The sequence below is a fragment of the Rhinopithecus bieti genome, unplaced genomic scaffold, assembly GCF_001698545.2.
Source record: "Rhinopithecus bieti isolate Rb0 unplaced genomic scaffold, ASM169854v2 scaffold_28016, whole genome shotgun sequence".
NCBI classification, from domain to species: domain Eukaryota; kingdom Metazoa; phylum Chordata; class Mammalia; order Primates; family Cercopithecidae; genus Rhinopithecus; species Rhinopithecus bieti.
The window spans coordinates 3,203,578-3,218,619 of NW_016813202.1; the positions used below are offsets into that span (position 1 = coordinate 3,203,578).

The following is a 15,042-nucleotide window of genomic DNA, read 5'->3' on the forward strand; positions in this document are numbered from 1 at the left end:
AAAAAAAAAAAAAAAAAAAAAAAAAAAAAAAAAAAAAAAAGAAATATTAAGTATTATTTACTTTGAAATTATAAAATGAGACCAATTCGTTGGAGATGAGCTGGAAAGGTGTCAGGAAATGAGCCACGGTGACTCTTTTGTTTTTTTTTTTAATGTTTATTTATTTATTTATTCTTTTGAGACGGAGTCTTGCTCGGTCACCCAGGCTGGAGGGCAATGGCACAATCTCGGCTCACTGCAGCCTCTGTGTCCTGGGTTCAAGTGATCCTCCTGCCTCAGCCTCTCGAGGAGCTATGATTACAGGGGTATGCCACCGTGCCCAGCTAATTTTTGTATTTGTTTTCAGTACAGGTAGGGTTTTACCATGTTGGCCAGGCTGGTCTTGAACTCCTGGCCTCAAGTGAGGGGATCCCAAAGTGCTGGGATTACAGGCATGAGCCACCGCACCCGGCCCAGGATGACTTTTTTCTGTGAGTAAAGGAGAAAGACAATGTGGCAGAGAGAGAGATGGTAGCCTCCTCAGAGGCATGTAGGAGCCTCACCTGGCACCCAAAGACCCACAGTTTGGCTTTTAGGAGAGAACAGGCTCTACTAAAACATATTTCAAAATAGGGATGGCATGAGTAATAGAAGGGATATTTCTTAGGATTTGCTGATATTTGTTTTTCTATAAAATCAGTGTAAAAAGATGCTCCATACTACTAGCTATGAGTTGTTTCATACATTAAACCCATACTCTGTTATTTTCTTCTCTTGGTTTTTAAGCCTCTTGGTAGGACTTAAATCAAAGAGCATCTTATGATACCTCATGCATGATTCTTCTTGGTGGTGCAATGAGGTAATTACTCTCATATGGAGGGAGAAAGGAAGTGCCTTTTCTATTCATCACCTCTTTTAATCTGTACATAAACCTAACAAGGAGGGCATTAGTAGCAACCTGCTTCTGCAACTAGGAAAGCTGAGACTTGGATGTGTAAATGTTTTGCCCAAAGTAAATTCCAGACCAAGTTCAAGGACTCAAAGTCCTGTGCTTGCTTCATGATGTCTTGTAAAAAGAGGAGCGAGTAGGGAAAGCTGGGCCAGAGGGTTTTTTTTTTTCGCTTTTGCTTTCTTGTCTCCTTACCATGACAGCATAAATTTGTGGCATCATTTGCATTCTTGGTCGTAGTGCATTCAATAAGTCATGATTGAGCAGTCATTTTGTATAAAGTACTACTAATAGTCAAGATGTGGTTCTTGCTCTCAGTAGTTGAGACCAGACATAAATACATAAAGGAGGCAGAGACTGTAAGCTGGCCTGTGCCAGGAATTACATGAGGTGCTTATGGAATAGGAGCTGTGGGCGCTGGGGCAGTTGGCTGTTTATGTTTTCCGTGGAAGGAGAGGCTTGATCCCATGCTTGAGGGATGCACTGCATAGCAGAAGACCCCTCCCATGCCTCCTTTCATTGGCAGCTGTCTAGAGCTGGCTTCACACTTTCTACTCAGATGCCCACAGCCACAGAAGGGAGGCCTGCCACTCCCTGTCCACCCTGCAGCCTGGCCCTACCCAGGTCATTCCTTCTGTGTTCTCCCCGCTTCTCCACTCCTGGGTCACCTGATGCTTCCTGTCCTCCACATGACACCTCCTATGTCCCCTCCCCATTCTCCTTCCCCTGTAATCAGAGAGTAGGGTAATGTTTTACCTGTGTCCCTCCAGTGACACTGATTTCCTCATAGTCTGATGCAGAGGGCTGCTACTGAAGTAGCTAAAAGCACCAACTCTGGAGCTGCACAGACCACTCTGTGGCTTTCCAGCTGTAAGACTGGGGGTGAATTACCTGAGTTTGGAAACCAAGCCTCACTAGGACTTTAGGGAGAGTACTTTAGAACATGAAATGAGGCCAGGCGTGGTGGCTCACGCCTGTAAATTCCAGCACTTTGCAAGGCTGGGGTGGGCGGATCACCTGAGGTCAGGAGTTGGAGACCAGCCTGGCCAACACGGTGAAATACCATCTCTACTGAAAATACAAAAATTAGCTGGGTATGGAGGCTCATGCCTATAATTCCAGCTACTTGGGAGGCTGAGGCATGAGAATCATTTGAACCCGGGAGGTGGAGGTTGCCGTGAACTGAGATCGCACTACTGCTCCAGCCTGGGCCACTACTCCAGCCTGGGTGACAGAGTGAGACTCTGTCTCAAGAAAACAACAACAACAACAACAACAACAACAAAAGAACACGAAATGAAATGAAATGGACTTTCATGAAAAATGTCTCTTTAAGGCCCTCGCATTGCATTCTTCCTTCCTCACCGAGAGAGTCGTCACGAGGATTAAATGAAGTAAGGTATGTGAGATGCTCAGTACACGACGGACACGCGACTGTTCTAAGGAGATCTATGACCACTTATGTGTATGTCGGCATTGTAATATACTCAGTATTTATGCACGTGCCTACATGTCCTCTACCACACTGTAGATTCCCTGTGAGTGGAATCCATGGGTAATGAATTTTTTGGTCTTCTATAGAGACCAGAAGAATCCCTACCATTTTAGGGATTCAGTACTGTAAAGATTCACTGAATGAATGAAGAAGTACAAATGAAAAACATAAGTATGAAGAGTTGGTGAAGACAGCACATTTTAAGTCATGTCAACAGTACAAAGCACAAAAATCAGGGCACAGGAGAGGGAGGGAGGAGCCAGCAGCTATCTGGCCCAACCCCTACTCGGTACAAGAGACTTCTCGATAGCATCCTACAGTTCTCTTTTGTTATTGAGTTCTAATCTGATTCCACTCTAATTTGATTTTTTTGTTTTTGAAACTTTCTTGCCGACTTTTGGACTGAGTTTTTTTCTCATTTTCCCATTTCTTTCCCCTGTGTGTTTGTGGATTCTGTAACATCCATACAAGCAGGCATGAACACCCCTTTGAGCCACTTAGCGATGAGCCCCTGATCATCTACCTCTGACTCCTGAGGCACCTGTTGCAAGGATGGATAGCCACAGTTGCAAAAAATTATTTTCTCTTTTAAGCCCAAAGTTGCCATTATTTTAACCACAAAGCATTGGTCTAGTTCATCCATTCATTTATCAAATGACTTACGGTGTCTCCTAATTGCCAGGTACTGTGCTAGGTGCTAGAGATAAAAAGGTTACCAAGCCAGAAATAATGCTAAGATGCAAAACGTGGCCCAAACCTCCTATCTCTGACCCCAGCCAAGCTGCTCTACTGGTGCATGATGGGAGGCAAGAGAATCATACTGACCGGGAGTCCAGGGACCTGGGATCTAGTCCTGGCTCTGCCACTTGCTCTTGTGTGGCCCTGGGTGAGTTGCATCACCTGTTCGAGGCTCAGTTTTCTCATCTGTAAAATGGGTCCCATCTATCTTTCAGGGTTGTTGTGAGGATCATAAAATGAGGCAGTAAATGTGATAGTGATTCTAAACTCTAAAGCTCTCAAAGTTTTTATTCACAACTTAATTGTACACTTAAAAATAATGAAAAGAGTGTAACACAAGGGATAAATGCTTGAGAGAATGGATTTTAAAAGTTTTATTCACATGGTGTACTTAAAAGACTTCTTTTTTAAAAAGACTTCTTTTTTTTTTGAAACAGAGTCTTGCTCTGTCGCCCAGGCTGGAGTGCAATGGTGCAATCTCAGCTCACTGTAACCCCAGCCTCCCGGGTTCAAGCGATTCTCCTGCCTCAGCCCCGTGAGTAGCTGGGATTACAGGTGCCCGCCACCATACTTGGCTAATTTTTGAATTTTTAGTAGAGACGGGGTTTCACCATGTTGTTCATGCTGGTCTTGAACTCCTGACCTTGTGATCCACCTGCCTCGGCCTCCCAAAGTGCTAGGATTACAGGCGTGAGCCACCGTGCCCGGCCCTAAAAGACTTCTTTATAAGGAGCCGTCTTGCTTTGGGGAGACCGAACACCGCTGAGGGCCTCAGGGCAGAGTTGATGTGCACCTGCCAGCACACCACCTTCACATCTTTATGGAACCTTCACACTGTCTTAAAAGTGCTCCACCTCCTTTTTTTTTTTTTTTTTTTGACCCTTAAAGAAGAGACCAATTATTAGCAATATGTGGCAACTGTGCCTGTCCTCTCACATGGCCAGGGACTGGGTGACATTATCCAGAAAGGTACACTTCTGTGCTGGTGGCCACTCCAACACACTTCCTTTGTTTGGCTGGAGCTGGTCCACTTGACAAGGGGTCAGGAAGATGAAGCTGAATCCAACCTCCCACCCTGCCAGGCTGACACCTGCCCTCCCCACCTTGCTATGGGGCCATTTCTGATCTGGCTTCTGGACACAGACCATTTCACATTCTTCTACCTACGTGGAGGTGAAACTCCCTTAGTTTTAGGCAAATCCTCATTTACTTAATTTCATTATATTCTCCCTAATGGGCAACAAGGAGATTTGATGTGTGAGATTGATTCAAGAAAGGACAAAACTGAGGGCAGCAAATGTGTGAGCCTCGAGTCCTTTCTCCTCGCAAAGGCAACACTCGTCTGGCTGGTGAAGCCAAGAGCGCAGCCACATGGCTACTTCTCATATCGGCACCCCCAACCCCAGCGCAGCGCCCCAAGGAGCATGCTGGACGTGCTCAGTAAATATTTGTGAAATAAATGAATAAATCAATGGCAGTTGTTTGGATTTCAATATAAATGGATCTTGGGCCTGAGATACTGCCAGATGGGCAGACAGGTTACAGTCTGGTGATGCATCTCCAAGGCTATAAAAACGTAGCCGTTGCTGGAGTCGCAGGCTGACATTTCAGAAGATGATTATATGCACAATTTAACCACATGGCTATTTGTGCCCTCCAAGTGCCATCGCTTCAACAACTGTTTTCATGTTGGCTTTTTTGCTTGTTCCTCTGTCTTTTTTTTTTAAGTCAAGCATAATTTTTTGCAGCCTCTCATATTTCTAGCTGAATGTGACTTATTCATATAAAATTATGTTCCATTTTTATAAAACCCAAGTTACTGCAAATGATGCTTGAGGTTTCACAGAAAATATTAATTCCTGGTCTGCTGCTATAAAGCATGCCTGCTCGCCGAGAGCAGCGCTGTCGCTCTGAGACAGATGGAAGCAGTCCAAGGGTATGATTAACTTCTTAGTCCTGGCAATTGCCTAGTGCTCCTCTTGCCCTAGATTTCAAGATTGACCTCCAGCTTCTCTGCAGACGCACAGTTGCTCAGCTTGATAAATCACACGAATCCCTTTTTTGATCAGAGTTATCTACTATTTACTACTCATGAAGGGAAGTTAATCGTATTCAAGGCACTTCATATGCTGCACACATATCCTTGCTTCTTCCTAACAGTACTTTGCATATTTTCCACATTGGCGGTGATGTGGCATCTTTTGCAGTGCAGAGGGTCCACACCAAAGATCCACCTTTATCCTGTTCATGCCTCTTCTTTGTCTCTACCAACCAGCATCAAATACATCGACCCATAAGAAGAAAAAACACGTGAGAGGCACACAATAAGCAGTGAATAAGTGAGACAAATTGTGTCCCTTTGCAAACTGAGATTTTCTTATAATTGGCTTGCTTACTTTGTCAAGAACTTTGCCGGGCCGTGTGCAGTGGCTCACACCTGTAATCCAGCACTTTGGGAGGCCAAGGCAGGCAGATCACTTGAGCCCAGGAGTTCAAGACCTGTCTGGGCAACATGGCGAAGCCCCACCTCTACGAAAAGTCCAAAAATTAGCCAGGTGTGGTGGCTACTGTGGCACTGGGCAGGGCATGGGGAGGGCTGAGATCATTTGAACCTGGGAGGTCGAGGCTGCAGTGAGCTGTGATCGCACCACTGCACTCCAGACTGGGTGACAGAGTGAGACCCTGTCTCAAAAACCAGAAAAGAAAAAAGAATTTTGCCATCTCTTCTTGCCCTGTTTGTCTGCTTTTTTCATTTTTGGGGGACATAAATGGGCCTCTGGTAGGCCAGCTGACTCTCAGTGGTATAAGATAGATTAAAAAGTTCTACTGTCAGGAGTAGAAAAGAACAGACAACGCACCATCCCACTCTCACACACCCCTTCCCATCACTGCTGGGCAGGAGGCGCAAGTGAGTAGGGCTGAAGCCCAAACTCCCCTTCTGCTTACCATGGTGATCCAGTTTCACCCTGAAAGTACATTTTGCCTATTTGGGGTGAGTCATAAATTAAGTCCATTGGTCAGGCAGAACCAAGTAAGGGAAAAGGTTTTTTGGGGGATGATCACAGCTGATTTTTAACATTTACGTAATGGAAACATCACAGTTTTAATTTATCAAGATTGTGTATTGATTACAGAAGATTCTCTGAACTTTAAAGCATACAGTCTGAACTGTCAGATATTGGATTTGTGCTGGAATGCTAATTTAGAAAGTAAACCAGGAGATTGGAGAAATGAAAAGACAAGATTGACTTTCCAAAGACATCTGGACATTCTCTAACTTACAGCACCCCAGAGGGATGAGATTTCTACCGACCCTTAGCAAGGGAAAGGGAAACGCACCCCTTTCTTTTTTGTATAACTGGCCTCATCAGGTCAGATCTCAAGGCTTTGAAGTCAGGTTTTCTTATAGGGAAACAGAGAACAAAAACCGGCTTCCAACAGTGTAAACTCATGTCCTTCCACCAAACCCAAGTCAATGAAATCCTGTCTCATCATCGATTTGTACATCTTGGAACAAAATAGCTCCGGCCTTGTCTAAATGTATTTGTGTTCACTGGACACTCAAGGTTGAGGCTCAGTGGAAGTGAAATGAGCCCACGGATAAGCCAACTTGCAGGACACTGAGGATCTGAAGGAGGATAAGACCCAGAGTGTGTCACAGACATGCTCCTCCATGAGGAGCCGGTGTGCACGGCCAGAGCCAGTGTGGGCTTTTCTGTCCCATGCCAGAATTGCAGAGCTCAGGAAGCACCTTGTGAGGTCTGAAAAGTGCTTTTTCCTCCAAGAACAAAGAGGAAGGCACGACCTAATCATTATGGAATTTTCTATAAAGAGCTGATAACAGGCTCAAAGCAAAAAGTTTACGAAACCAGGATGGTTTGGGTAAATGAATGTATAACAGCTTCATACCAGGCTCCAAGTAGCCAGAGGTGTTGGGCCTAGAACCCCACTTTGGGATATTCAGGACCTGGGGAGACCTTTACTCAATTCCATTCCCACCCTGAGGTTCCTCTGGCAGACAGAACATTAGGCAAGTCACACAGTAGCCTGACTTGAGGCACTTGGGGCATTTTTCTAGAAAATATTGGTTTATTCAAAGGAGTAAGTAATGTGATAGAAAATGACATCTGTTGCTTGATAAGTTATTCTCTACTTACAAACGAGAAAATACGAATGCAATGAATTCAGTAGGTGTTTTAAAATCATTATTTTGAAGAAGGGTTTTAATTTCCATCTTGAAATGATGACAGATGCTTATCACTTATGGGGACTAGTTCTGTGGCCCTGAATTCGTAGAAAATATACAATAGAAAAAGAATGGCTGTTACTGAAAAGTCAAAAAACAACAGAGGCTGGAGAGGCTGTGGAGAAAAACGAATGCTTGTACATTGTTGGTGGGAGTGTAAATTAGTTCAACCATTGTGGAAGACATTGTGGTGATTCCTCAAAGACCTAGAGGCAGAAATACCGTAGGATCCAGCAATCCCATTAATGGGTATATACCCAAAGGAATATAAATCATTCTATTATAAAGGCATATGCACCTGTATGTTCACTGCAGCACTGTTCACAATAGCAAAGACATGGAATCAACCCAAATGCCCATTAATGATAGACTGGGTAAAGAAAATATGGTACACATATGCCATAAAATACTATACAGCCATAAAAAGGAACAAGATCATGTCCTTTGCAGGAACAGGGGTGGAGCCATTATCCTCAGCAAACTAATGCAGGAACAGAAAACAAACACCGCATGTTCTCATTTGTAAGTGGGAGCTGAATGATGAGACCCAAGAGGGGAAACACGCTGGGGCCTGCCGGTGAGGTGTTGGGGGAGGGAGAACATCAGGAAGAAGAGCTAATAGATGCTGGGCTTAATACCTAGGTGATGGGTTGACAGGTGCAGCAAACCACCATTGCACACGTTTACCTATGTAACAAACCTGCATATCCTGCACATGTGCCCCTGAACTTAAAATACAACTTGAAGAAAAAAAAAAAAAGAAAGAAAAAAGAAAAAGCACAGAGAAGGTAGCTTTACACAACCGCATTGCTAGAATAGCAGAGAAAGTCAACCCATCACTTTGAAATGACCAGTTTTGAATAGAGAAAGTGCTACATGGCCGGGTGCAGTGGCTCACGCCTATAATCCCAGCACTTTGGGAGGCCGAGCCGGGCGGATCACCTGAGGTCAGGAGTTCGAGATCAGCCTGGGCAATACGGTTAAACTCCGTCTCTACTAAAAATACAAAATTAGCTGGGTGTGATGACACATGCCTGTAATCCCAGCTACTCAGGAGGCTGAGACAGGAGAATCGCTTGAACTTGGGAGGCGGAGGATGCGGTGAGCCGAGATCGCGTCATTGCACTCCAGCCTGGGCAACAAGAGTAAATCTCCGTCTCACCAAAAAAAAAAAAAAAAAAAAAGAAAGAAAAAGGGCTACAGTAAAGTAAGGGAAATGCCCTATTATATTTGAGGATAAAGAAATGTGTAAGAAGAGTGGTGACAATGAAAACCTCTGTTTTTGGGTAGGGAATGGGCTTGACAAGGGATTTTTTTGTGAAAATATCAGAAAAAACTTAAAGGAAATGGCATTGTTCATCATTAAAATCTACTCACATTTTCTCTTTAGGACAAAGTCGTATATCTTTTGGGAAGAAATCTTCAAATGTATCAGTCCTAGTTTCTGATGAATTGTCTTTGTATTTGCGACCATGTCTTCAAAATGAATCCATATTTTACTAAAATAGGTTTTGATTCATTCTACTAAAGGTTGTAATGACATTTTGTACTTATACGTGTAGCTTTACTAAAATATAATTTACATTCCATGAAGTTCACCCATTTAAAGCATACAATTCAGCGGTCTGTTATACTTACAAGGATGTGCAACCATCACCATAATCTAGTCTTACAACATCATCATCCCCAAAAGAAATCTTGTACTCGTTAACAATGACAAAGTTTTGTAAACTTTGAGGGCTTTCCCTTGCGTCTCAGTGCATTTTGGTGAAGGAATTGCTTACTTAAGAAGAAAAGTCAAAGACAGAAAAGACATATGTATAGGAAAGAAATGACTACGTTATATTCTAAATGTGTTTTGATCTAGACTCTTTCCTCCTCCTACTGACACACTCAGAAGCAGTGCAGTCATCAGCTTTTGTGAAAATCCCAAAAGCAATTCCAGAAGATCATGTGCCAGCCACTCAGGACACACAGGCTTGTGTGGTTGTCATGGGGAACGTTTTGTAATTGAAATAAAAATACTCATGCTCAGTCTGCCACCACACAGAAAATGCTTTTCACTCACGCACACCAGATAATTCGCCTAAGTGACAGGTTTTACTTTGGAGGAAGCACCGAGCTAAGCTGGTTTACACAGTCAGTGATGGCTCATTCCATGAAAAAGGAACTGGGAAAGAAGGCAAGGTGGTGAAGGTTAGCTAGCCAATGAGGAGGTGCCTGCCAGCCAGCCAGCCAAGGCACAGCTCCTCCTGCTGCTTTTAATGCTGTGGAGACACACAGGGACTTCATCTTTACCTCCTGACAGTTCCTCAAAACGTGCACACACGTGCGCACGCACACACACACTCTCTCTCCAATCTTAGTAAGTGAAAAAACCAAAACCAACCAAACCAAACCAAGGGTCTGGTCTATTCTAGAAAGTGAAAGGCTGGAGACAGCCTTTCACTTTACATACCCTCATTCAACTATCTGTCTCCAGCCTTTCAGACAAAGCAGGATAGAAAATAGAGCCTGTGTGTGTTTCTTGATGAGGTTGACACATCTCACTCAGTAACACGCGTCAGGAGAAAGAAGCCAAAGCAAGGAGTAAAAAGTCAAGCACGTGGGACCGTGAGTTGTTGGGTTATGTGCATAAAATATTTCGAGAGAGAGAATCTTATCAAAAGATAGATAGCTCCCGGTGAAATGATATGGAAAAAGTCCAAAGAAAACATCTCAAAATAAATGAAGTACTTATTGCTGAACAATGAGCTTAGAGCTCAGCCAATTCCAAAGTACAGAATTTACCGCACCATTCAGGCCTCTCTCTCTAAGTTTCTTGTCTCTTGTTTCATTGCACAACAAGGGATTCTTCATACTTTCTATGAAATACAACAAGGCGATTTTTGCAGCGATAAACTCCACACATGCATGACAAATCCAAGCATGCAAAATGTTTAACATCCCAGTTCCCAGATACTTTAGGGACAAAATCCGATTATGAATTATATGCCACAATAAATAGGGCTCAATGTTTCATAAAGCAATTTATAGTTCATAAAAATGACAAAATGTACCTGTCAGACAGAGCGCGGAGAGCCGTTCTCTGAGCTGCCTGTTGGAAGAAAGAAAGGGCAGAGATGTTTATTTAATATTCTGACTTTTGAATTATGTGCTCAATCAACACTTAAAAAAAAAAAACAACAACCCTGTGTTACACACATTTTTGCCATGTGGCCAAATTTTAAACGACTAGCAATGTAGTAGAAAGCACTGTTGTACAATGTGTGTGATGAAATGAACCTTCACGGAGAGTTCACTGAAGCCTGGCAATGCACACTTGCAACCAGGGAGTGAGTTTGGGGGTGCCAAAGGACTGCACCCAGGTAAGCTTGGACAGGTCTCCGGCAATTGGCAAAGACCAGAGCTACTTCTCTAAAATCACTTTCCCATTGTTTTACTGTTCTTTCCTATCAGAAAACAAAATGGTCTGTTTTGGTTTCTTTGTAGCTTCTTTCCCAATGAAGGTGTAATTTTTCACTTGGATTTCAGATTGAAAGTTTCCACAGTTGGAATATGGAATGCCACTAGAAATCTCAAGGGATTATTGCTTTGTTTTAGGCATAATGGTATTATGGCAATGGTTTTTAAAATTCACATAGAAATGTTAATGGATACAATTATCTGATGTTGGGATTTGCTTTAAAATAATACACGGGGAGGGCTGCGTGTGGTCGCTTATGCCTGTAATCCCAACACTTTGGGAGGCTGAGGCGGGTGGATCACCTGAGGTCAGGAGTTCAAGACCAGCTTGGCCAACATGGTGAAATCCCATCTCTAGTAAAAACACAAAAATGAGCTGCACGTGGTGGCGGGTGCCTGTAACCCCAGCTACTCAGGAGGTTGAGGCAGGAGAATCGCTTGAAACTGGAAGGCAGAGGTTGCAGTGAGTCAAGATCACGCCACTGCACTCCAACCTGGGCAACAAGAACAAAACTCCATCTCAAAAAAATAACATAACATAACTTAATATAACATAACATAAAATAAATACAAAAAATACAGTGGGAGAAGGGCAGAGTGAGTGGGCACATACATAAGATAAGATGACCCTGGGTTGAGAACTGCTGATGTTAGGTGAAGAGCACAGGGCAGGTTCTTATATTATTCTGGCCACTTCCCTATATGAGATGAACAAAACTTTCATTTCTGTATTGAAAATGTATTGATTTGTTTTTTGTTTTTTTTCGTCTACTAAAATTAATGTGGGTGTGTGTGCTGAAATTTCCCATAATAAAAAATTAAAAGAAAAAATATGAAAAAGGCTCCGTTTTGGCTGGATGCGGTGGCTCACGCCTGTAATCCCAGTACTTTGGGAGGCCAAGGCGGGTGGATCACCTGAGGTTGGGAGTTCGAGACCAGCCTGACCAACATGGAGAAACCCCATCTCTACTAAAAATACAAAATTAGCCAGGCGTGGTGGCGCATGCCTGCAATCCCAGCTACCCGGGAGGCTGAGTCAGGAGAATCTCTTGAACCCGGGAGGCGGAGGTTGCAGTGAGCCGAGATCGTGCCATTGTGCTTCAGAAAAAGAAAAAAAAAAAAAGGCTCCAGTTCTCCATCAGATTCTCCCAAGTTTGTACTTGCTTTCCTTTTCTCTGGCTATTCTATTTTTCACCCATTTGCCTTCTATCTCTGGGCCCAATGAGGCCAAGGAAGGCAGACGGTATACGATGCTGTCTGTCTCAGAAGTCATGATTGGGAGGTCAGCAGACCAGGTCTACTCAGCATGCACCGGGAAACAAGGAATGTGTAATGGTCCTTTCCTCCTTGCATGATGCACAAGTCACGTTTACTGGTTTTTTTTTTTTTTTCTGAGACAGAGTCTCTCTCTGTTGCCCAGGCTGGAGTATAGTGGCGTGATCTCAGCTCACTGCAACCTCTGCCTCCCAGGTTGAAGTGATTCTCCTGCCTCAGCCTCCCGGGTAGCTGGGATTACAGGCGTTTGCCACCACGTCCAACTAATTTTTGTATTTTTAGTAGAGACAGGGTCTCACCATGTTGGCCAAGCGGGTCTCGAACTCCTGACCTCAAATGATCCACCCACCTCTGCTCCCAAAGTGCTGGGATTACAGGTGTGAGCAACTGTGCCTGGCCTACGTTTACTGTTGACCAAGGAACTCACAATACTTGTCATGCTGATCCCCCATCACATTCAGATATCAGGAAAAACAGAATCTTCCGGTTAGAAAAAAATGACACCTCAGAACCATTTTCCCTGTTATGGAAATAAAATATACCCTCGGTGACAGTTTCACATCTTGGGATAAAAATAAAAGTAGAAGTAGTCATCGTCCCAGAAAAGCTCCTTCCTAGGTAGGAGCTGGATGACCTCGGTACACTTTTAGAATAGCATGGACATGAAAGGTTAAGGTGGGGCAGTGTCAGGAAGGTGCAGGGATGGGTGGCCGCTCCTCAAACGGTGCCTGGAACAGTGAGCAGGTGTCAGTACATATCTGCTGAGTAAATGTTAGAGGAATGAATCAGTCAGGGAAGCCTTACCACTGAAATCTGAGCCTAATTTTAAAGACGAGGAGGGATGTGGTCAGGAGAGAGGAGGCATCGGTAGTACTGGGTTAGAAGGCACAGCAGGGGCCTGTCCCAGCCTCTGGCAGCAGCTCTCAACCAGGGCACCCATGACTCCCAAACCCTGGGTGTCTCGAATTGATGAGGGTGTTTCTGTGCATTACATTCATGAGGGGGATCAATAATAGAAGTTAGTGTCTGGGGCCAGGGATACTAAAGCCCTTCAGAGAGCAGGAAGGTCCCTCATATGATGAAGAATTGTCCCTTTAAAATGACAAAGGGTGTCCGCAGAGAAACAGTGCGGCAGAGTAGGAATGAAAGGAGAGCCGAAGGAAGGGACGTAGGGAACATGAGCTCCAGGGCCTGGCAAAGGTACGAGGAACTGAGACAACTTCCCTAAGTAATGCAACAACACGGAATTAGGAAAACCATCTAGTCTGTTGAGCTTGGGGTGGAGAGTCCGACATTCTGGGACACTTTTCACCAATCATTTGCCTTGCGTCTGGCCTTCAACCTCCAACGTAATTTCCAAACCACCCTTTCCTCATCTGAATGGGGTGCTGAAAGAGACAGTCAGTCCGTGTCCAGGCTACTGTGGACAATCCAAGGGGTTACTGTCCCCTCCTCATTCCCTAGATTCTAAATGAAGACCCCTTGTCCTGGCATTCCAGTGTCATAGGATTACCTCAACAGATAAAAAAATGCAGATCTATCGATCTTCTTGGTAAGGAGAGCCGAGGGAGCAGCAAGAGGCGGGGGAAGAGGACTGGAGCCCGAGGAGCCCACGCAGGCACCTCCAGGGATGGGTGCTTCACTCTCCCCTCAGTCCTTCTCCTGTGCTCCTCCAGGGAGCCAGCCCAGAGCATGCTGATAAAACGCACCCAGCAGGCAACAGGTGGCATCACTGCTGGCAGGTTTGTCTCCTGGAGTTTCCCTCTCACTCAGCAAGACGGCTTTTACTTTAGGCAGTGATACTTGAACTTAACTCCCTACTCCTGACTGGCTGAATATACAAGAAGTATTTTTGAACTGTCCCAAAGAAAGGTGGAATGTATTATTAGTATTGTCTCTTAACATCAGAGACTGGCTATTCCTGGAATAACAGAAATCGTAAGAGGTGTGACTAAAAGTTCAATAGAAACCTTCAACATGGCATCTGAATTTCCCCTTAGCCATGGAAATAGACCAAGGCTGTCAATATTTTAAAAGGCTATTGACTCTTTTCTCTCCCGCCTCCAAACAATTCCTGCTGACTTCTGTGATAGGGAAACAGTGCTTGTTGGTGTGCAGCTTGTCAGAAAATGATTTAAAAAGCAAAAGGAAAACAAACAAACAAAAAGCAAGAAACACTGCTGCCTGGCCACCATTGGAGTGCCTAGGAATTGAAGCATCCCAGGTGGCGGTACCTGTTGGCAACGCCACAGGACTGATGTTAGCCCCGTCTTCTAATATAAGCTGAGTTGGAAGCTTGGAGCAAGGGCTGCTTTTCCTTTAGCAGACTGGTGTGATGCTGGGAACAAAAGGTCCTTTTGGGCTGAGAGACAGAGCACCCTACTGGGCACTAAGCAGTGTTCTCCTGTCATTCTTCACTCTTCCAATCTGTCACATGATGTATGCTACCATGCATGCAACACCGTGGTACTTAGCACCATCAATTGCCTGCACTGCTTTTTTTTTTTTTTTTTTGAGATGTTGTTTTGCTCTTGTTGCCCAGGCTGGAGTGAAGTGATGTGATCTCGGCTCACTGCAACCTCTGCCTCCCCGGTTCAAGCGATTCTCCTGCCTCAACCTCCCAGTAGCTGGAATTACAGGCGCATGCCACCACACCCAGCTAATTTTTTGTATTGAGTAGAGATGGGGTTTCACCATGTTAGGCAGGCTGGTCTCGAACTCCTGACCTCAAGTGATCTGCCTGCCTTAGTCTCCCAAAGTGCTGGGATTACAGGCATGCACCACTGCACCCGGCCTGCTCTGCTATTTTTTAATGACCGATTTTCATTGTGCTATTGAATTTGCAGTTATTCTACATCATTAAAATTTTACAAAACTCATCATCTATTATTAAAG

General features: G+C 44.3%; 1 protein-coding gene across 3 annotated transcripts in view; it reads right to left on the minus strand.

Annotated features, from left to right (window-relative positions):
- The window catches only part of AFF3 (ALF transcription elongation factor 3), a 619,922-nt gene that overhangs the window by 99,915 nt on the left and 504,965 nt on the right, over positions 1-15,042 (minus strand). For all 3 annotated transcript variants that reach the window (XM_017847795.1, XM_017847794.1, XM_017847792.1), the window contains one exon: positions 10,467-10,504. In XM_017847795.1, coding sequence (XP_017703284.1) covers positions 10,467-10,504 — 38 coding nt within the window. The remainder of the gene's footprint in view (positions 1-10,466; positions 10,505-15,042) is intronic.